At 38.4% G+C, this 23416-nt stretch overlaps 1 protein-coding gene and 1 long non-coding RNA gene across 4 annotated transcripts in view; one reads left to right on the forward strand and one right to left on the reverse strand.

The window, feature by feature from the left end:
* Positions 1 to 637: 637 nt before the first annotated feature.
* LOC116651126 (uncharacterized) lies at positions 638 to 1308 on the forward strand. Its single transcript, XR_011417011.1, has 2 exons — positions 638 to 787; positions 856 to 1308. It is a non-coding gene; the product is annotated as an uncharacterized lncRNA (long non-coding RNA).
* Positions 1309 to 5391: 4083 nt separating this feature from the next.
* Positions 5392 to 23416, reverse strand: part of igl (igloo) — a 50979-nt gene continuing 32954 nt past the window's right edge. For 2 of the 3 annotated variants that reach the window (XM_002049654.4, XM_015174334.3), the window contains exons 2-3: positions 16912 to 17109; positions 5392 to 6481 (exon numbers count right to left, since the gene is read on the reverse strand). In XM_002049654.4, the coding sequence (XP_002049690.1) occupies positions 6255 to 6481; positions 16912 to 17109 (425 nt within the window). In that variant the 3' untranslated portion in view covers positions 5392 to 6254. Of the gene's footprint in view, positions 6482 to 16911; positions 17110 to 23416 lie in introns of those variants that run through there. The other variant, XM_015174333.3, reaches the window with a different exon arrangement.

Below are 23416 nucleotides of genomic sequence, written 5' to 3' on the forward strand. Positions count from 1 at the left end.
TCGATTTACTTAACTCCAGTGGCATTTATTGTTGCATAAAAAACAAACATTAATAAAAATAAATATATGTAAACAACAAAAATAAACGACCCGTCTGTCAAAATATGCAGCAATAAAATTGTACAACATCACGTATACACAATGAATTGTAAATGGCCGACGCAGACATTGGCGCAACAAATTCGAATTTATTCATTTTAGTTTTATTATTATTATTATTTGAATACTTCCGCCATGCTTCAGCCATGCGCAAATTAAATAATAGACCGCGGCAAGCTGTGGCTAGGAGAGAGTAACGATAATTACTGCCTACTGTCAGGTGGCACTGCCAACTGGCCAGCCCATTGACCTAGTGCATATTTAAAAAAAAAAAAACAGAAAAAATCAGCATTTGCTGATAACCAAAACTTAATTGAATTACATGCATTATAACTTTGCGGTCGTAATGGTTGTTATTCGAAGCAATTCACAAGGAGGCAGGAAGTTGGATCGGAAGATGAATTTGTCGTAGAGGTCCAGCTAGCACTGTTAGGGCGAAAGGCAAAAAGCTTATATGTCTTTTCTTCAATTGTTTCTCGGTTTTAGAAAATAGCCAAAGCAAATTGTGCAATTAACCCGTAGCTATATCGAATTAAGTTAACTAATTTATGTTATAGTTCAACATTTTGCATAAGCCACTCAGTTCTAAAAGCAATCAAAATGAAGCAGCTTCTTCGACTCATCAATTTATTTCTTCTGCTCGTCCTGGTAACGAGCCAAAAGGAAGATGAGCCCAAAAAATGCCCACGTCAGTAGAAAATATTTAATTTTGTTTAATTAATCAAACACTTTTTTTTTTTGGCGTTCTCTAAAAAGCTGGCCAGGAGCTGTTAGGTAATCGTTGCGTTAAATTTCGCATTCTTGTATCTGGTAACAAGGAGTCTTTGACCAAGGTAAATGGAGAAAATAAGCATGTCTGCTTAGAGGGTTTCATTTGGTTAGAAAGTAAAAACGCTTGCGCCCAGAAACCTAGAGTTTGTACAGATGAGCTCTGTAAATCGAATACAAACTCAGCAGTTCCAAAGGAATGTCCGCCCAACCGCCGGTGGAACAAAGAACTCCAAAAGTGTGTACCCAAGAAATTAGTAACGGCCTTTGGGAACACAACTGCAAAAGCGAATGCTAATAAAACAACATCATAGTTGTTGGAGCACCGGATTTTTCCTTATATGTGAAAGCACGAAATAAAATGGATATAAAATAGGGTACAATAAAAAGATTACTGCAATACCAAAGAACATTGGTCAGTAATTCGGTCTACGTGTTAAACCACAGCGTTGGGTTTTTTTATTTTGTTTCTGCAGCTGCTTTCTATATTTATAAGCTCAGGATAATTGGTTCATCTTGTTTTGTGAATTTGTAAATAATTTATTTATACATTTTAGAACTTTACCTGTTCAGACTATTGTTTTGTCAGAAACTGAAAACAAATTTTGAAAAAACATTTTAAAATATTAACAAAACAACTTGATGAATCATAATCATAATCAGTGCAGCAACTGCTACAAGAAATGTCCAAAGAAGAAATGTCAGGATTAAAACTGGACTGAAACAAAATACTAAAAAGACCCAAAAATAGTCTCCCGAATATTTAAGAATGACAGTAAAGTTGTATGTTTGTTAATTTGATTTGTTGGTTAATATATCTTGTCCTCTGTCAAACACATATTTATTATACCCTTCTTAACCAAACCAATGGGTCGAGCATATATAAAAGCTAAATCAAAAAGTTCAAAATACTCATGCTTATATAAAATGCAGCCGCGGGCGCAGCTGACGGGCGGGCAACATAATGAACGAACGTGGGGCAAATTGTTTGCGAGGCGAAGTGTCATGGCAGTTGGCCAACAAATTACGTATACGCCACGCAAGCCGCTGGCAAGCGAGTGTCAACTGAACTGCGACAAGCGGGTCGCTCAAAAAGACAGCCAAAGGACAGCTGTCGTCCATGGTGCGGCCAAAACAAATGAAGTTGAATTGCGCAATTGCAGCAAGCGCCCGAATTGCATTTGTCGCTAGCCTACAATAATCACTCGAGGGCGTTCCACAAAATACTTTCTACCGAAACACGCCCACATTTCGGGGAATGGTTGTCAATAATGAATGAATGCCCTTTGTTGGTTTCGGTCTCAGTTACCAGTGAGAGCTTCCAGGAACCCGTAATCAATAAGGACAACTTGCAGTTGCCATTTTAATGCGCTCAAGTGCGCCGTTTACAGTTAAACGGATCGCAAGCCCTCCCCCCCCTCCCACCACTCTTCAAGAATGGTGTCCTTGTAAGCGTACGAGTGTGTGTGCTTGTGTCTGTGTATGCGTCTGTGTCGGCGCACTCGTTGGCATATTTTGCGGTTAAAATCCACACAAAAGGTGTGAAAAGCAGCAGCCGGCATGCGGCTCTTTTGATTGGATGCTGTTGCTTATTTGGCACGGATTTCATTTGCCTTCCGTTCGCCCCACCCAGCATCAGCTGAAAAGTGGTTTTTAGAAATTGAAAGTTGATGTGTGTTGCAACTGCAAATGTGCGATAAATGTTGAGTGTAGCTGCCATTGAGGGATACGAAACAGGTAAATGACAGCGAATGTGAATATTCCACATACACACGTCCATTTAAAGGTCTAAATAGCTGCTAAAGTGGAATGTTAAAAAATAATTTCATAATGGTAAATCTTTATATGTATAGGATATGTATTATGCTAGAAATTCCTGGAAACTACAGAAACTAATCGAGCCTCTTCGACTGAAGTCTCGTAGACCGTCTGTAAGAAACCTGTCAAAGCATGTGTCACATTTTTGTTAACTGGGTCGTGCCAATTGCCCCAACATTTTCTGGCATATGCTAATATTTATGTTATATACAATAGGGAAATTAATGTTATTTTATATGAAGTCTAATGTTAATATCTTACTCCTATCTCTTATCTGTACAACCACAGCACAATTTGCTAGCACTTGCTATGGCTGTGCAGCTTCCAAGAAAATAGAATTAAATATGCCTGAGCACAAATATTTGTCGGAGCTGATCGCATATTAGGGGACGCATTGCTCACTTAGACACCGCTCTTTTGTGTATTCTATGAGCACCCCTACAACGTTTTGTTTTTAGGGCCTCATAAATTGCGCATACGCCATGCTGCACACAGGCAAGCCAGACACTGGCATATAGCTTATATTATTTTTGTTGCTACTTTTTCTTTTTTTCGCGTGGAGACGGAAGCGCATAAATTTACCGTTGAAATATTTGTGAGCCGTGAAAAAGTCAGTGAAAAAATACAAAAAGTTTACTGAATGCCAAACGTGCACCGCCGTAGCACTTTGGCCTGTCCTCTGGTGGATAAAGAGGAGTGCTGGGAGCTCAAATTGACATGCAATTGCAATGGCATGCAAATTGCCGCTGCCTCGTGCCACTCTCCGTTGTGCTTCTTTTGACTGTGGCAAGTTCAATTTGGTAGTCACACCAACGTCATGTGGCACTTGTCCAATTTTGATATGTCCCCGCGGACTTGTGCATTTTATTCACTTTTTGGTTTACTATATCCTGATGAAGGATATTTTGATTTTGTCACCAAATATATACTCACTGCAAGGAGTCCAAGGTCCGGAGGAGTTCGGGTGGAGGTTCCATATATTGGTTTTATAGGTAAGAAAAATCGCTTGACAAACGAGTTCTGTGCAAAACACGGATCTTACTTTCAGCATATCTTGACCAAAGTAAGCAATTAGGAAGTTCGTTATTCTTGTAGATATCTGCAAATCCGTATCCGTTCGGACTACTATATCACAATATAATATAATACTATATCACAGTATAAATTCACGACCTAGCAAGGGAATGTGATCTTCGGCTTGCGAATGATATTTGTTATTTCTTATGTCTTTTTGGCTTTTGCTTGTGCCGCCAGCCTCGTCCCTGGTGCCGCTTTGTTCGCTTACAAGTTAAATATTTGAAAAATTGTCATTTATTGCCAACGCGCTGAGCAGTTTTTAAAGCACTTTAACGTGGACGTCTGAGTGGCTTGTCTTGCCACAGTTTACATCTACGAAATGTTCACAGATGCCAGTTTTTTGTAGGTCAAGCACAGGCATTGCTGTCAGCCTCATTATGCTGCTTCACATTTTACCTTTCATACCCCCAGCAACATCATCATCATCATCGTCAGCTTCAACATTTGGTTGTGCCATTGTCATAAAGGATCTAGTGGCAACAGTGGCCGTGAAGTTGGCCTCCCCACCTGGTTGTCTATCTCTGCCCATCTTTCATTCCCAAACGAACGGCTTGTGTGGAGAGCGCTACCTGCTCCCCGGCCCAGACAATTTTCAGATGCTGCTGTTGCTTCTGGCAGTGTTGCAACCCACTTAGCAGTGTCAAGTTGTGTCTTTTGTGCCATCAATAAAATTACGAACGATGCAGCTGCCATCAGCTCTTCGGCACATGCCACGTGCTGGACCAACTTTTGCATAAATATAGCACTTGACTGCAAGTTGAGAAATGTTTCAGACGGATTTGTTAATATTCTTATTTTTAAAACACAGCGTTGCTTTCAATTCAAATGTCAAATACAAAAGACCTTGGGCTGTGCACTGTAGTCTTGGTTCGCTGGGCACTGGGAAGCAGATACAAAATCGTTAAATGTTGGCCGCGTGCATGAAAAGACAGATGATGTTAATTGAATCTAAATAAAAACAATTTTTTGTTTGCATTTTCAGAAGTTTTATTTAGTTTTATTACTCAATTAAAATTTAGTTGGGACATTTGTTGATGTTTTTTTTTTTTTTTTTTTTGCAGTTTTTTGAATGTATGTATATGCTTTCTGTGTTTTCTCAAATATTTTCATTAATATGTTTCTCTTATGCCTATTTACTTTTGGTTTAATGTAGTTGGTATGCAGTTTAGTAGAATTTTACTTTGATCTCTAATATAATTATAATGCTCTTTATTTATTTAGTCGTAATTAATTTGAATTTAAACATTTATTTGTAGTTGCTTGTGTAACAATTTTTCTTTGCTGCAAATTTGCCAGCATTTAAATTAGGTTTTAGTTTTGTTTAAATTGTATTTTTATATTTTATTTACGTTTTTTGTTTTTTTTTTTTTTTCAATTTTCTATAATACTCGTACGTATGTATATAAATATTTTTTTGATAATATATTTTCAAGTTGACAAACTTGTAGTACACTTGGTAGAAAAACAAAAAATTGTGCCACCAGATTAGTTTAGAGTTCTTGTTTATCAGTTTAAGTAGCTCGCTGAAAAATTTGTTGACGTTTAGTAGCTGTTGTCGCTTGAGTACCCCTAATGCGCCTTGCGGGCTTATTTAATTTATAAACATTGAGTCAGTTACAAATTATGCTCTTTATTTTTATTTTTTTTTTATGTTTCCGTGTGTAGGTACAACAATACACTGCATTTGGTTTTGGCTTTGGCCAGACAAACCGACTAAGTTTAAAAAAATGTTTCAGCATTTTCCTTGGGTTTGTCTTCATTTTTTTGCCCTACAATAAATTTGGAACATCGTGCCTTTTTAACATGCTTTGCAAATTGATTTTAAACACTGATTCGCCTTTAGGTTTTGGTTTTAGTTATTAAGTTATGATTTACTTTTTTCAATTTTAAATAAAAGACAATTTCTGCAACTATAAGCTAATTGAATCTTAATTTATGCAAATAAGGGCAAAGAAGCGAAATTGTTTATTTTTTGTTAATATTATTATTTGATATTGAATAAAAATTATGAAACAGAGTAAGTAGGATGCATTTAAGACTACCGATTTTAGCTAATAATTGGCTCGGGTCGGCTTTACTTCTGAGTGGATTTATATATATATATAACTTGCAAATCATTCCATACAGCAAATCCAACGGTAGCGCCAAAGTTGACAGCGTTTTAAGCAATTTATTTACTCTTTAACGAATCCCAAGATGATTTTAAAAGTACACGAACGTAGGACAACTTAAGGGTCCGGCATAATAGTGTCCTTTTTGACAATTTAAATATTGCTTATAAAATAATGAATTAATAATATGGTTACATAAATATCATTTTCAATTAATTAACATATTTACTAAAAAGTTTACAAGAGTGCAGGCTTTTTCGTAAGCTCTACACAGTTACATTTTACCAATTTTTTTGTTTGTTTATTTAATACATTTTTTTATTTTAGTTGACTGCTCTGCTGACAGCCGATACCAACAAATTCAAACGCGGACTGCTCAGCTTATTCGGGATTGGTTTCCTTGCGTATCTTATGGCCACGGAAGGAGGCTTGGATTTTGGTGGCAGCCTTATTTAGCTCCGGATCGGTCAGATCGATGTCCAATTCCTCGGCCACCTTTTTGGTTATCTCCTGAATGTCTTCATCTTCGGGCACTTCCTTGTTGACCAGCTTGCGAGCCAAATGGCCCCGGAAAGTGGATTGAATCTTCAGCGCAGCATGGCACAACTCTGAATATGAAAGACAAAAAAACAGAAGGTGGGTTAGTTTTTGTTGTACCATTTGGCCAATTGGCCAATGCCGCAAAAAAAGTGCAATGTTTAATTGAAAAGTTTGGCGCCTTTGCCTCTATTATACATAAGTGCTTTCTCTTGACCCTTTTAAGTGCAAAATTAGTGCTTTTTCTTGTTCTTCCCAATTGAAACTTTGCCCTAAACTAAGACAATTTCAACTAGTTTTAATTAACTGCTGTTCATGTGGCGCCAAACAAGCACTACTAACTTTTCATTTCCATGCACAAACTTATACAGCCATCTGTTGACCGTCATGTTAATATAAGTTTCTCTACTATAATTAAATTTATAATTCAATAATAAGCCAGGTCTTGAGTAGAAAAACAAGCCGAATATTGCTTGTAAATAGATAGGCTGTTGATAAATATATATATATTTTATGGGGTCAGAAACGTCTTCTTCTATGCGTTACAAATTTTGAAGGCAAAATTATAATATCCTCTTTAATAGTATAAATATGCCCATCAGATTTGGAGAGCGTATTAAATCATTAAAAGCAATCGATTGCAACAACAAATATCCCATCTCATTTCAACTTAATATTGCAGAAGGCAATTATCATCCGATGCCGGACTGTCGCTTTGCACAGTTTGTAATAACAAAACATGCCGTGCATTCGATATCCCTCCGGAGAATATTTACAAGCTCTGCCAACGAATTCTGTGTTGTAGATTGTGTGTGTAAATCTGCGATGCGCATAAATTTTCCATACGATTAAATAAAAGAGCGCAATCAGGACAAACAGTTCCCTAGGCGCTCTTCAAAATTAGACAGAGCCTGTTTAGATGCTGCTGCGATTACTTCAATAGCGGTCAGGCTAATCATATTACGTATACGCACAGTGTCCACTGGGGTTAACCAAATGGAAACGAAAAGTGAAAGTCCTGCACATGTTGATTGCATATTGAATGCACACCCAGTGCACGAGAAAACCGCAAAAAGGCGGAAACAGAATTAAACTTCATTTGTTATGCTCAGTTACGGATGCATCTGAATGTGGTCACTATTTGGTCAGTCATGTTTTTCGTGCTTCACAACTTTGTAGCTTTGTAAATTGTTGAAGAAGCTGCAGAAGACCACAAATGAGCTTATTCTATGCAGCGACGCCCAACCTAATTGCCAATTAGTTGTGTAAACGCAGACGCATATGAATTGCAGCGCGTCAATTGCCATTCAGTGTGAAGTTGAGGTTTTGCATGTTACGTTCATATACAACAATGTATTGTCATTAAAAAGTAATTTGCTTCAAGCGAATTTCTTAGAATTAAAGCCATGTTGATCCTGCCCCAATAACATGTGGTATATGTGTCAGATATAATTTCAACCATAACCAGATCTAACTTATCCACAGCTTTTTACTAAATTTAAACAAAACATATCCCTAAATGATCAAATGACAATTGATTTGTAATATGTTATGTTCTATTTGCTGAAAAATTATGTATAATGACAGCTCAACAGATTTAAGTTTTGGATTTAGTTCTTATTTATAAGCTCTAATTAGTTAATTAATACAACAAATTTATGGGAATGATTTGTGTTGACTTGCACATCGCCTGCATTTTTATAACCTTTGTTTATCTAACTACAGTTGTCAACTTTCAACTGCATTTAAATATGCATTAAACCTATTTATTCATTTTATTTAGCTAGCAGCCCAATAGTTCACGAGCAGACATTCGTGTCGCATTTGTGCATTCATTTTGTGTCTTACAAAATTCTTCTTGTCTAACGAAATGATTATTATAATTTTGATGCTCAACTCAACTGCGAGCAAGGTTCTGTTGCTTCCTGCCAAGGTCTATAACTGCAGTTGCAGTTCTTTTGCTTATTTAAGTTTTTTTTTTTTTATTTCGTAGCTTTTTTCGTTTATGCAAATGTTACAAAATTCTCATTTAAAATTTTCTGATTACATTTCAGCTGCTGTCGCAGCAGCAGTTGCTACTGCTGCTTGTTGAAATTTCGTATTATGCTAAAAAAAAAGTGCATATATTTAGAAGGTTCTCCGGCTGCCAGTGCCTCAAGAGTTCGCACATGACAACGTTAAACACAATTAGGCAGAAGTAACAAAAAAATTGGTTACTTTGGCAATGTTAGTTTTGTATTTCTTGCTGCGTTAATGCGCTGAGCTGCTGCTCACGACTAATTGTGTGGTTGGGTCCTGGCTGCTCGGCCAGCAAATGTTGTAAAATAGCACATACGCAGCAGCTGCAACGTGACTGGGGCTTGGGTCACGTGCCACGTCGGCTGCGCTGCGCTTCTGTTTATTTATAAAATATTTAAAATAAGTACAAGACGTGCGAATAGCTCGTAATGCCAGCGGCCCTCCAACTGTGACATTTATAGGCCAGCTGCAGAAGACGCACAGCGGGCGGTCCCACGTCTGTTGATGATCCACGTGTACGGGGGTGTGCTCTCTGAATATGCATGAGCATATACGTCCAACGCATTTTTCTCGGAGTTATCTTAATTTTATTTAAAAAATCTTTTTTGCAGCTCAAGTTTGCTTTTAATTTATTGCTATGCAGATCAGTTTGTGCTGCATAAAGTTTTTAGCGAAACTCGATTTATTCGGTTGTCGTAATTGAGGCGAAACAGTTTTCGATAACAATCTGGTAGTAGCTTTTTCGTGCTTGTCATGCTTCGGTAAAGGATTTGACTATGGGCTTCTCTGCGCCGCTGTAACACATGTTCTGTATTTGCGCACGTACAGAGCGTGTCCTGTCACAGGACATGGCCAAAGCCAGCCAGCATTGCCAAAAATCTGTGCATGCACAAGTTGTGTCCTGCCGCCTCTCTTGTTGCTGCATATAAATTGAGTTTGCATTTGCCAGGCTGCTGGATTTTGCACCTATCGCCTGTGCCTGTGACCAAAGACACGAAGCTTCTAGCTTGATGTTTGGCAAGAGATTTGCATGAGAAACGCCAGAGCGGCCAATCGCTGTCTTAGTCTGATTGACTGGCAACCTGCAAAGCTGAAAGCTTTGCATGCTTCTGCTTCTGGACTGAAGTTGTTGTTAGTTGTGTTCGGCACTTGTCAGTGGTATTTTCTTTCAAATATTAATTACAACCAAGCAAAGGTCTGATATTGAAAAACAACGGGCACGTAATCCATTCTCTGTCACTAAATCGATTTGGATTTGGAGATATAATGGGCATAGAGGTAATTTTCCATTGAGGAATTCTTGATAAAATGTATCTTTTTCATTTCTTGCTAGCCATCATCACTCACTGTGAATCGTTCCTTGAAATACTATTTGACCATTTCATCTTCGTTTGGTCTCTGACTTGTCGATTGCAGGTCAGATAGCCAACATTACTTTCCTGACCTTGCCAACAATTTCTTTTTGAGATTCCATCAATGACTGCCCAATGCACAAAAGTAATCAATCATACGACGTGTGTGTCTGAGTGTGCTGCGATTTGCACTCCATTTTTCAGCTGGAAACTGACCTTCGCTGTGATGATTATTGGCATTATTGAGAGTGCTTACTGCTTACTGGCCAAGAGTACTGCAACATTAACAACAATACCAGCTTTTGGCCATGTGTTCTGTGGCATTCAACGCTCTTGACCCACATTCGCCAGCACAACAACAAACAATGCAAATTTATATTTTAAATATAACAATGCAAATGTGTGAAAGGCGCACACAAGAAGTTCGCGACGATGTGTGTGTGTGTATGAGTGTGTGTGTCAGTGTGTATGTGGAAGTGTAGAAATGTCGCTTTGGGTGCCATTAGCAAAAGTGAAAATCTGTGACGTGTTCTAAGTAATTGTGTCATATAAACAACAAGTACAGGCCCAGACACGTGCATAATGAGCACATAATGAAGAGGGGAACATATTGCATATCCGAACAACGAAGTACAAATACACTTCTTTTGACAAACAACACAAATAATATTTATTAAATATTTAGGGATTCAAGTTCCCATTTAAGACTTTTAAGCCGAGCTCTAATGACCAGTCGTATGACCAAATAAATAATTATACTTTATTGCTAGCCAGATGACAGAACGGCTATGCCCTTCCGTCAGAGTAAGTGTCCCACATAATGACAAGCTAAGTGGCTGTGTAGCTGTCCTTCTCAGTCGTGTAGCACTTAATAATCGTCAACTGCGTCTTTGCGTGGCTCTGTCTGTCATTCTCAGGCAGCTGCCATAATAACTTTGTTAAGTCTTTGTCATAAATCTGAATTTTAATTACTTTTGCCACACGTGCCCAAAAGCAACAACTACACGCACACACATCTGAGAATTGTAAACGAGTCCATTTGGAGCAGCTGCACTCCATAAAATTGCCTGCTTGACACTTCCTTGACAGTGGCCAAAAACAATGAAACTCCATTATTGCAGGTGAAGAATTTCTATTATAAAATATTTTAGCAAATCACGATGAATTGTTAATTAAATTCTGATTTTTAATTGAATAATATAGTACAGTATTTTACCTTGAGCAAAGTTCCCTATTTCTGCTTTGAAGTTCAACAAAATAAAAACATGTTTGAAATGTTTTTTTAATAAATCGATGACCGCATCAACATAGAACATCCATTAACGCGTGCAATATAAATCTTAATTGATTGATGGATACCATATACAGCACTCTATTTAATTGAAATTATGTACAATTGTTTCAAAATATACCTTTTATGCCTACTGTGCACTCTTAAATAAAGGGAAAATGAGCGATGATAATAAGCTTACCAAAAGACGCTGAAAAACAAATTGTTTGCTAAAGTTTTTGTAACCTCACTCGTGACACACAGAATGCTGCGTACCTTGACCTTTTTTTTTTTACTTTGTCTAAGCCTTGCGGTCGCTCGCAGTTGGCAGTCTTTGGGACAGCACAAGAACTAAGCCCGTTTTTCAATTTCCGTTGACTAAGTCTTGTGGTTAACCGAAGAGGATTCATTTCCATTACAAGTGCAGCCCGAAGTTTTGTATTGCTGCCGGGCCGGGCCGTGCACAAAAATATTTTTGGGGCCGTAAAGGTAAACAAAGACAATTACGTATACGCACTGTGGCAAAGCAATTTAAATGGCACTGTTGGACAATTTTCATGATTTACATTAATGATTTGGCGTCTGTGCACGCGATCCCTCGGCCAGATTAAGTGTTAATTTGCACGTAAATGCTTGTCACATATATTTGAAAATGTTGCTAATTAAACTTCAAACACGTATAAACTCTCTTGCGGTAATCACATTTAAGCCAACCGACTAATATAGGCCCAAAGTCCCATTGGAAATGTGGCGACCCAACCGGCTGCCGCTTGCCGCTCGCCCACAAATACTCGAACAAAACCATATGGGTGTGGCCACGGATAATCAAACAAAAAACTTTAATTAATATAAAGCCCGGCAGAAAAGCAGCTTATGGGTTTTTGCGCAATTTGGAATGGGTAGCAGTAGGTTGGGGTCTGAAAACTAACTAATTAAAAGTCAGTGGTGCTTTAATTTAATCCCCGGCATAATTCACTACCGGCTTAAAGATTAACTGATATTTATGACAAGGTGTCTGGTAGATTAACAAGATTATTATGCAAAAAAAAAACAACCCAAACAAACAAATAATGCAAGCAGCTCGACTTTATTTCCACGATATATTGTTTATTTAAAATATTAACAGTATAGCTCCATAATCTGTCGATAAGCCAATTGCATAATTAATTTGGAAAAGGTGTTTGGTTAACATTAAAAATCCTTTTGAAAGCTTAAGTCAATCTCGAGTTTAACGGACTATAAAATGACTTGAGGCTAACTTTGTCTGTCCAAAAATAACACGGCACATAAACACATCCAGCTCTCATTTAGCCAGTAACTAAATAAATAATAGCACTAAGTATTGAAGCCGCAGTTAAATATTTACAAAGTAGAATTTGAAAGCAACAATAAACTTGTTTATCTATATGGGCCGTAGGTGTTGCCGCCCGCATCCTTACCAGGAACACGGCCAGGAAGACACAACAACAAACAAGAGGAAGAAGGTGCCAAGTTGCTGAAATATTTAAAATGCGGTCTCCGACCAGGCGACAGACCCAAGAACTTTTGCAAAACGTTTAGTGTCTGCTAAATAAATACACGACCAGCTGTCTTGCAGTTATACTCTAAACACACCCGGAACAGACACACACACACACACACACTTGGGTCACCTATGGTTGTTTTTTTGGCCACTGTGCATTGTAAATTCAGGGAACGACAGCAAAATGTTGTCGTCTGTTTTATTTTCGGGTCCGCTGAAATTTACTTTTGTATTGCGGCGCACCTGAGCCCAGGCCCAGCGGCGACGGCACGTGTGTGTGTGTGTGGTTGTGCTTGTGTGTGTGTGTTGGTGAGCTGAAAAAAAGCGTCAATTCAGCGTCCAAAATGTTTTTGGTTCATGCCGCTTATTGCGTGTTCCATGTCGCGTATGTTGTTGTTCCTTTTGTGCTTTTCTGTTGATATACTCTTGCGGGTGTAATTCTTCTGTCATGAAATTTGCAACCTCTTAATTTATATATTTTCTTAATTAGTATCTACAGATGATACGATCGAATCATTCATTTCTCTTGTTGAGAACCTTTCGGTATCGTATAGTTTCGTGAAGCTCCTTGAACATAGTACAAATATCGGCCTACTAATCATAGAGCCGTATAGAAAAAACTGGGCATCCACTATTCACTGTAAAGATCTTCAAATCGCTATCAAATCGGGTTAAAATATCTAATTGGCAAAAAGTAAGGCTAGGGTATTTATCGGCCTGCCAATGAAGGCCGTGCTCTCTGTTGCTCTTGTCTTTATACGCCGCATTACGGCGCGTGTTTTCCGGATCCGGCTTTTGTTTGTGCTGCTTGTGGCCCAGCTGTGAATAAGCAACAAGACTAACAACAACACACTTAACATTGTACTTAAATGTCTTGCCCTGCGGCGGTGTTGTTGTGGTGCAAATGAAATTACGGCCGCGCTTAAAGCCGAAAATCCAATTAGAAAAAGCGCTGCGCCGTTTTAATCGCAGATGTTTTTTCTCCCCCTTTGTTTACTGCCAACATCCGGCTAACACGCACCGAATTTCAACTGTCAGCCAACACAAATGCACGCGTGAAGGCTCATAAAACCTACTAGTTATCGTCTGTTTAATGCGATTCTCAACACTTAACCATACTTCACACTCATTTAAAAATACATTGTAAGGTGTTCTAAAAGATTAAATTAGCTGCGCCTAACAAAATTGCATCTTTTTTCTTTTGGTTTTCATTAAATAATTGTAAAAATCATGCTTTTATGCCTGGTTCATAAATTTATTGATATACTTATAAAAATTTATTTATTAAAACAAAAATCTTCAGCTCTCGACGCAAATGTTTATACAATTTTCTGTTAAGCTGTTTCAAAAGCATCTAAATATGATACAGAAATAATCTTCTTTATAATTTATAGTAAATACTAAAATCTTAAGCCCACGATTATCACATCGACCGTTGGCAGCATCAATTACTGTTTATATTTTGCAATATTTTGACATTAAACTCAAAGACCTAAGTATATTTAGATACTATTGTCTCCTGTAATGACCAGCTTAATATTTAGTTGATACTTATAATAACAGACAATTTCGAGTTATTGTCAAAGTTAACCATACGCAACGTTAGCCGAAGCATAAGCTCAAAAGGCATTCAACATGACAAAACATGACAAAACAACAATTAGTGAGCAATGATTATGCAAGTGAAATGAGGCCAAAATTGCAATTGGCCTGGCAGCAAAACAAATTGCGACCTCCAAGGGCATTAGGCCAAATGCTCACTGCGTTTGTCCTGAGTGCTTTGAATCTATGTTTGTGTGTGTGTGTGTGTGTATGTGCGTGTGTTGTGGTAAATGAGTGTGTTCTATGCACAAAGCAAATGCTCAAAATGCCAGAAAGGAAAACAAGCTAAAGCCGCAGAATTTTGGCAAATGCGAATACGACAAGAAAATATCCTTTTAAACCCCATCGGCTTTCGATTTTCGTCCTTTTTGCGCGCGTGTGTGTGTGTGTGTGTGTGTGTGTGTGTGTGTGTGTGTGCTCTACATGTGTGCGTGATATTTGTGCTGATTTGCATATGCTATGCCAAAAAGCGATGTTGCATTCGCTTAAGCTAAACACTGGCTATATAATTTGCTTCGACCCGAAATTGTTGTTGTTTTTGCTTGTTTGTTATCGTTGTTAAAATTGTGCAATATGTTGGCTGCACATTTTTAAACTAGGCCAACACCAGCCAGCTGCTCAACCAATGTTGTTGCCTTTGTGAATGCCAACTTTAAATAATGATGAAGTTCTAACTGTCGGCATGCTCGGTGCGGTTGCATGTGGCCAGGTATGAAGCAGGTGTGAAATTGTAGTCAACTGGAATAGGGAGGTTGTTGGTTGAAAACTTAAAGAAAATGTTGTCGGAAGTTATGTGTTATGTGTTGTAACAAGCAGCAGAAAAACGAGGACGCTTTAAATGATAGTAAATAACTTTTGAGATAAGTTGTATGCGATTTCGCAGAATATCATGAAAAAAACCTAAAGTTATCACTTAATTAAAAAAACAGTTTGCAGCCAGATTGGGATTTTAGTGTATATAAAAAAGCCACAAAAAAGATTCTACCAACGAGATAGTATTAGACACCGTATGTTTGCGAGAAATGCATTAGTCGCTATCCAAGATAATTGCATATAGTATACAAGATGGTTGCATATGAAGTAGTGTAGACTTTGACACCCATTTATTTATGAGAAATTCAGAGTAACATCAAGGACATCAAGGTGACAGTGTACCACATCAGAGTGGAAGTTGCAAAGTAGACCACACATACAGCTCGGAGTGACCTTCTCAGTAGCCTGCTCATTCCGGTTTTCTTGGACAACAACACGTCAACTGGCTTTTCATGCGTTTTCGCAAGCTTTGACATGTGAACCGCGTCTAATTAGCCTTTGCCGCCCATTGTTGAGCGCATAGGAAAAGGCATGTGAGACACTATGCTTGTGAGACACACCCTTTACCGTGTTGTCGAGCACTATAATTAAGCTCAACGGCAATTTCCCACGAAAGCGTCAGAGGTGTCGGCGGCGGCGGAGGCTGTCTGGTTGGCTTTGAATTCAGGAGATGGTGGGCTTGTCCTCGTTGGATATGCGTCCTGATGACAGCCTCTAAGTTTTTAATGAGCAGCCTGCCAGTTCTGCCAGCCTGGGAGTCTTCCTGCACGCCTAGCAAGCGATGGCTAAAAATTGTCAGTGGCTGTTACGGCTTAATAGGGTTAAACGTGCTAACAGCAGATCCTCAGACCCAGTCTGCCCGTCTCCTGGGGCTGTATGCCTCCTGTATCGCTTGAAGCTTGTGCGTTATTTATGAGCGTTGCGTATCTGAGCCACGATTAAATACCCGGTGGGCGTACTCCGGAGGCGGGGCTATAAACTTTACATAGCCATGCGAGCCTGCCATCATTCGCAGGCAACTTTAGGCTAACACCACGCAACTTTGTGTGTGTGTGTGTGTGTTGTGCGTTGCCAAGTGACAAATTTTTTCTTACACTGGAAAATATATTGCGTAACGGTAACGCGAAAGTTTTCATTACGCCCGGGAAGTTGTGCAAACTGTAATTCCAGCATGTAGTTTGGCTTGGGTGTAAAGTTGTTGATTCGCCGACAACGTGCGAGGTCGAGCCCCGAGGATGCAGGGTGTCAGACAGCCAGAAAACAAAGTTAAGGCGTGAGAAGGAGGAGCTGACGTCAACTGTCAAGTGTTGTGCATGCGAATTTCGGCAAGTGTAGCCATGATTAATGAGCTTACGATGTGTAAGCAGGTTAACAAGATAGCACTTAGTCAAACGACTCACAACTGTGTCGCGGCTTGGGCTAATAATGACCAAGTAGGATAACATATGATGTTCTGAAGTTCTTCTCTCGAGAGCGTCTGACTGTGCATAATTGAGAAACTAAGATGTAGTTTTTATGTGACGCATTTTCTGAAATTAAATTGAGTGCAACAAAGTCGAGAATGTCGCACGTCGTATTTATATGCACAACCACACGAACAGTTGTATCTTTAAATATGTTAATATAAGTTGAAAGAAATGAATAATAAATATGATTTCTATTAAATTTATAATATTTTCGAGTTGCCATGCCTATGCTAGGTCACGAATTAAAGTACAATACGTGCTTCTCGCTGCATAAAAGTTGCATTGTTCTTTCTTTTATTTCTAACTTTCTTAAGATGCTGTCATCCATCTATACTATACTTTAAGCTTAATGTCCTTTGACTTGGTCAAACTAAATATTTGCTAACTAAACTAATGCCATCGTTGGCTTCAAATATCCCGTTTACAGTTTAAAAGCTTTAAGTCAGCATTCACGTACCTTTGTCGTTCGGATCAAATTCAGCCTCGAGCTCTGCTTTGGTGGGCTCCGCAGAGGAGGAGGCTGCCTCGGCGGCGGCATTGGCGGCGGCGGAGATGGCGCTGCCATTGTTGGTTGTAGTTTTGGTTTCCGATTTTTTCATGGTTTCTCTCACTTTGTGGCCTCGAAATACGGCTTGAATTTTTGTTGCGGCTTTTGCTGTAATAAAATGTACAAAATCACAAAGAAATTATAGCAAAGTGTCATTCATTATGGACAAGCTTAAGTAAAAAGTTTTGATTTTTAATAAAAAGTGGCGCAAGTTAATGTGAAATCTCTGTGACAGCTTTTTTTGGCACTTGACGTATTTCTTATATTTATTTTTTGCTTTGTAATAACTTTCAAGTTAAGTTCTTTCAAGTTTTGCAAAGCAATTAACTTTCTACCAGCGGAAAGCTCACAGAAAAATCGATCGATTTCGCATTGAACCCGCAAAATGTTGGCACATTTTGGTCTCCTTGCCAGCAGCGCAGCTCAGCACAAGAGCTTTGCTAATATTCTTGAAGCGTAACTTCTGTGCGTGTCAGAGTTTTGGGCGGGGAAAATTCTATTCCAGCGGTTGTTGCACAATAAGATACCCTGTGAAGTAGCTGTGCGTAAAAAGTGTGGCTTACAACTTGTCATCTCTCTTATTTGTCTGTATGCAGCACTCTGTACGTTCTGTTTGCGCAATATGGGCTACATAATATTTCTAAGACATTGCTAGACATTATTGTGGACGGGTAGACGAAGCCGCTTTTGGCCGGGTCAGCATTCATTTTTATGGCATTTTTCACGCAGATACCAAAATGGTTGGCCTTGAATAAGTTATAACAAATTGACACGTAAGGCCTTTTGGCCAGCACTATCAGTGAGAGCAGAAAAAGTTTTGTGGCTTGAAAAATGGTGTTGTATTGTGCATTTTTGCAAGGCTGCTTCGTTGAGCTGTGGCCGCAGTGTTGGCCAACTGACAGAGCAGCCTGGTGCTCAGGTGGGCGGTGGGCAAGGCGTGGCAGGTGATACAGGGCTGGCCACATTTTGCTGATGGCTTTGCCGGTGTCAAGTGGCGAGTCCCACAACTGCCCAAAGTGCTCGGGCGTTAAGGCATTAAATCATTCAGTGGCATTGGATTCAAGTTTTTGTTGCACACTCTGGGGCTGAAGTTTGTGCCTGGCAGTTAATCAATAAACAATACAAATAATCTAGTTTTTAAAGCAACTTTTTTGGGCTGTTTATATTTATAAATATTGCTGCCAAGTTCATGAATTTAAATTAATAATTTTAAGCCGCCATTTAAACTTAAAGTGGTGTAGAATTTTTAATTTATGTGCAATCAGCTTCCCACGTTGAAGAATTTGCATTAATTTGGGATTTTTGCCGCATATATAATTTTGGATAATTATATTTTATGCAACAATTTTGTGAGCTACTAATTGGATTTGCAGTTTGCTCTAGCCTTTAATTAAAATAAAATAGCTGCGACCATGAGGGCCACACATGGTATTCATTATTTATGCATATTGGCATATTTAACACTAAATTTATGGGAATGTCAAAAATGCTTCGATACTAAAAGCCTGACGCTCTGTATGAGTCGCATTTAAGTTTGCTACCATTGTTTCATTTAATAGCCTTGCTTTTAGTGCAGTCATAAAACTGACTTATGCAAGGTTATTAAATAAATTTTGCATGCGGCTCATTAAACCTGACAAACCAAAATGGGTCGAAACCAAATGGCAAAAACGTTGTGCACTCGAGTGTTAAATCAAATTAATTATCACACCGCGATGCACAGGTAACACATTCACACCGGAGAGACCAGGCTAAAGCCAGAATGCCAGAGCCGCAAATATAAAGAACCGTAGAATGGCATATTAAGTTTGCATGCTTACAATAAAATGATTTTTTGGCACTCCGCATTACGGGGCGTATGTGCAATTTGTCGGCAGTAGCAAAAAAACTCATCAACGTCAAACATATTTGATACTTAATTAATGCATTATACGGCTGTCAGCTATTGCCAGATTCTGTCAAGTGGTCTTTGGGGCTAATGAAAATCATTTCCGTTTCCTGCCGCCACAAAGCAGCTGATTTTAATAGAATTTGTTAAGTTTTGCTTGTGCGTGTTGGCGTGAGCTTTTTGTTCTTATTGTTGTTGTTGTTGTTGGGTTTCTCATCCTCATTTCTGTATGTTGTTTTTTGGCACTTAATGACAAGAACTACGTTTAACTGGGGCGGCAAAACGACTGTGGCGAACGGCCCGTAATTGTCCAAGCCAACTTATTTACGTAATTAAAATTCATTAGCTAACGTTTTCCGTGGAATCTTTCTGCTGGTGGTATTCTTGTCGCCAACTGGGCCAACTGGGGAATGTCTATGGCAGTAGCCTCTTGTAGTTTGCTTTCTTGTCCTTACCAAAGATTTTGCTTTCATTAGTGCATTCGAGCAATGTGCGCGGGCGTTTTAATACCCAATTATATAAGCGGAATATTCTGCTTTGCTATGAAATAAAAACCAAATGATTTAAGTGCAAACAAAGGCTGATTAAAATGCAGTTGCTAAATAAGATTCTATGTCTGCTGTGGGTACACAAATCAAGGTGATTAATGCAAGCCCGGTCGTTGGAAATAGATTATGCGCAGAAGACTATTTATTTAAGAATACTACAGTTCTAGCAGCGAGAACAAAGTTGCGCCTAATTAGCTGGATATCTTCTTAAGAGTATTTTACATAGTTAAATTTTACTATTTTCTTTAATTCTATTAATCTATTTATTCTTCTTCAGAATAAACATGTCATGTAGTTTAGTCATTTGACATCTGATGAATTTCTGTTTTATATTTAAGACATATTCTTGAATATGAGCTGAGCTTAGGCTATGTTCCTTGAGGTTTGTTGCCTCTGTCACCTACGACCTTATTTGTGCACTGTTTGTTGCCGTTTGACAATTCTAATCCTGTTCCTGAGCCTGCAATCGTTGCTAAGGCTCCTTACGTTGGCATTTTACGGGCAATTTCCCAGAACACATTTCGCTTAAGCTCATCCTCGGGGCACAGGTTACACAAATGACGTGCAATTTATTACTTTAATTAAATTGTAGACGTTGGGGCTCGCGTTGCATTTTTATTGTGATTTTACTTTACAATAAAATTATTTACCCAGACTTTGCTCACAGCCCGCTGTGCTGCTTTGCTTAAAGTTCTATCCATTCTGCGCCCTGCCCGGTGTCAGGCTGGCTCAAAGGTACCTGGAGAATATGAGAACGAATGAGTTATGCAGGAGACAGGCGCAGGGCCAGCTGTTTTCTGCTGCTGTTCGTGTTTCTCGCCGTTCGCAGTCCGTGGCCTTAGACCATAAACTGTAAGCTCGGTCGTGCATGCACCTTAATGACAGTCTTAAATAAATAAGCAGCCGCAGAAGCTGCCGCCCTTAGTCCCCTGCCCAACTGGCCACGTTAGAGTCCACTCCCAAGAAGGCTGCACTTACACGACAAGTTACGTGGCAATGCCAATTTGCAAATGTTGAACATAATGTTTCCATACATAATAATATCGCATATCACGTGCAAGGTTCATATTACATTTTTTTTAAGAGTTGCAATTGCAAAACACATATGCTATGTGCATATTTTATAAATGCTCGCTTTCATGTTTTGGTATGATTCAACTTTCACAAGTGAATGCATAGCTTGTTAAGCTTTTGTTATAAGTGCAGACTTTGTTTGTTAGCACATATAACATAAATAAAAACAAAAAAATAAAGACACGAGCGCATGTTGAGCATGAACATATGAATATGAAACACGTGACGATAAACACGATTTTACCACAATTTGGTAGCGTGTTAATGTTTTTTATGGTGCTGTTCTGTTAAACACGAACACTCACGAAATTCGATTATAACGACACGCGCCCAGCTCTGCTCAAAGCCCACGGACAAATATTGGCACAACTGTAACAATGGCAAAACCAACAGAAGCAACCAAGTAATAACAAACTGCTGATTCCGCAACTATTGATTGCATTCGTGCCCGAAGGTTGATGAAGAAGCCACGCCAGCCGAGGTGCGAACGGGAACGGGGTAAGGAACAACATTCCGATCCAGCGACACTTTCGCAACTAAATCCAAAAATCCAGCCCATAAATTAGACAAATTCCTGGTGGCTGTTTGGTAGTTTGTCAAAGTATGACAAGTTGTCCTCATAAATAAATGGCTGGTTTATTCATTTTGACAAAATTATCGCATTAATATGAAAGCCCCGTTAATGAAAGTGCATTAAAGCCAACGAGGTGTCATAAACCCTCGTGCCACAAGAAAATACACAAAACTCTTGTCCCTGATTCGAGCTACTCGAGATGCCCTTAAGTGAAACTTAATGGCATAAAGTTTTGCTCTCACTTTTCATTGGCTTAGGTAATAGAGAGCTGGGAGCTCAAATAGCTCTGAAGGGATCATATCAGGTATGTGTTCCACAGATGGGAAGTGGTCACATAATAATACATAAAGAGCCTTTTAAGAGATATTGTATTGTGCCCGAAGTCTTGTTGGCAAGCCTTCAGTTTTGAGAATAGAATACCATAATAAGAGGGATATACTTATTTGTAGACGATATGGGTAAGGCAACGCATCTTCTTGATCAGGACGACGAACTTAATCTTAAAACTATCTTGACATTGTTTATCTGCCTTTTTCCATAACTATCTTTATCATATTCGCTGAGATTTAAATATATCGTATATTAGCTATAAATATGCAAGCCTTTTTAATTTGTGGTGCTGCAAAAATAATCAAAAAAAAAAAAAAACAGAATTCTAAGCTTATCAATTACAAAGGGTTTTAAATTAAATCTTTTAATAATCTGTTTACTTTCCGTTTTTGTACGACAGCATCTGTATCAAATTATAGCTATTGTATAACGACGAAATAAATAACAGAATTTATTTCCAGAGGCCACAATTAAGCAGCTTATCATCCATGACAAATAAAAGGCGGAACTCTGTGGGTGCGCCAAAGGCAAAGTGGCAATTAATAGAATTTATGTGGAGTAATTTGTATAACCAGGCTCATTTTATTGCTCAGCTGGGTCAGCTCAAATTAAATGTACTCATTTAATGGATGGGGCGTATTTACACACACGACCAAAAGCCAAATGTGGCAAATATATTAGATAGCCCTCTTATATGGCCATAAGCATCAAAACCGCAACATCTCATAATATGCAAGATTTGCATAATTAAGTCCGACACGATATTTAAAAGCCTTTGGTTGCATGCGGGCTCAAAATACAAGATAAATGCTTATTTGTGGCCTGGCTTTGAAAATTGTTATTTTTAACATAACAACTAATTATTGGCTTATGTTTTTTTTTTTTTGCAAATATATTTAATTAGCATGGTGCCCATAGAAATCATTTGTGATAAAACCCAACTATGTTTATTTTTTCTTGTCAGAGCATACATAGATAAACCTCAGATGTGAATAAAGTGGAAAGAGTTAATTTTTATATAGTATACCAATCAATATATATATCAAAGCAGTCTTAACTACAGTTAACCCTGGTAAATTTAATTTTGAATAGTACATAAGAATCTAGGCATTATAGAGAAGTAAAAATGAAATACAATTTGTAACAAGTAAGAGGTTCTAGTCGGCAGCTCCCGACTTGGGGATACCCTGAACCCTCTTCTTCCAACATCAAATGCATACATATATTCTATATTAGAAGATATATGTCAAGTTTGGGGACTCTAGCTCTTATTATTTACACCCCTTGCCATTTTGTCGATTTGGGTCAAAAAAATTAAAAATTCAAACATTATTTGACGGAAATATTGAAAAAAAATATCATCAAAAAGGTTGAATTTACGAACGAATCGGTTTTTTGTCTACATTTTTTTTTAACAAAACGATGTTTAATTTGCTTGAATGCCAATTGATGGTAGGGGTCCGTACGCATTCAAAACGGTATAACATTTTAAAATCAGACATTATTTACCCGAGATATTAAAAAAAAATCATCGAAAAGTTTAGATTTTCGCACCTACCTCGTTTTTGAAGAAAATTGTGATGGTTTGGAAGGTCATATCTCCCACTGGAGTTATGTCGTTTTGGAACGTCATATCTCCGCGAAAAAGTTTCATCGAAAAAGTTTCGATTTTCGCACCGACTTCGATTTTGAAGAAAATCGTGATGGCTTGGAAGGTCATATCTCCCAGTGGAGTTATGTCGTTTTGGAACGTCATATCTCCGCGAAAAAGTTTCATCGAAAAAGTTTCGATTTTCGCACCGACTTCGATTTTGAAGAAAATCGTGATGGCTTGGAAGGTCATATCTCCCACTGGAGTTATGTCGTTTTGGAACGTCATATCTCCGCGAAAAAGTTTCATCCAAAAAGTTTTAATTTTCGCACCGACCCCGATTTTGAAGAAAATCGTGATGGTGGATGGAAGGTCAAATCGTGATGGCTTGGAAGGTCATATCTCCCAGC

Source organism: Drosophila virilis, chromosome 5 (genome assembly GCF_030788295.1).
Source record: "Drosophila virilis strain 15010-1051.87 chromosome 5, Dvir_AGI_RSII-ME, whole genome shotgun sequence".
NCBI lineage: Eukaryota > Metazoa > Arthropoda > Insecta > Diptera > Drosophilidae > Drosophila > Drosophila virilis.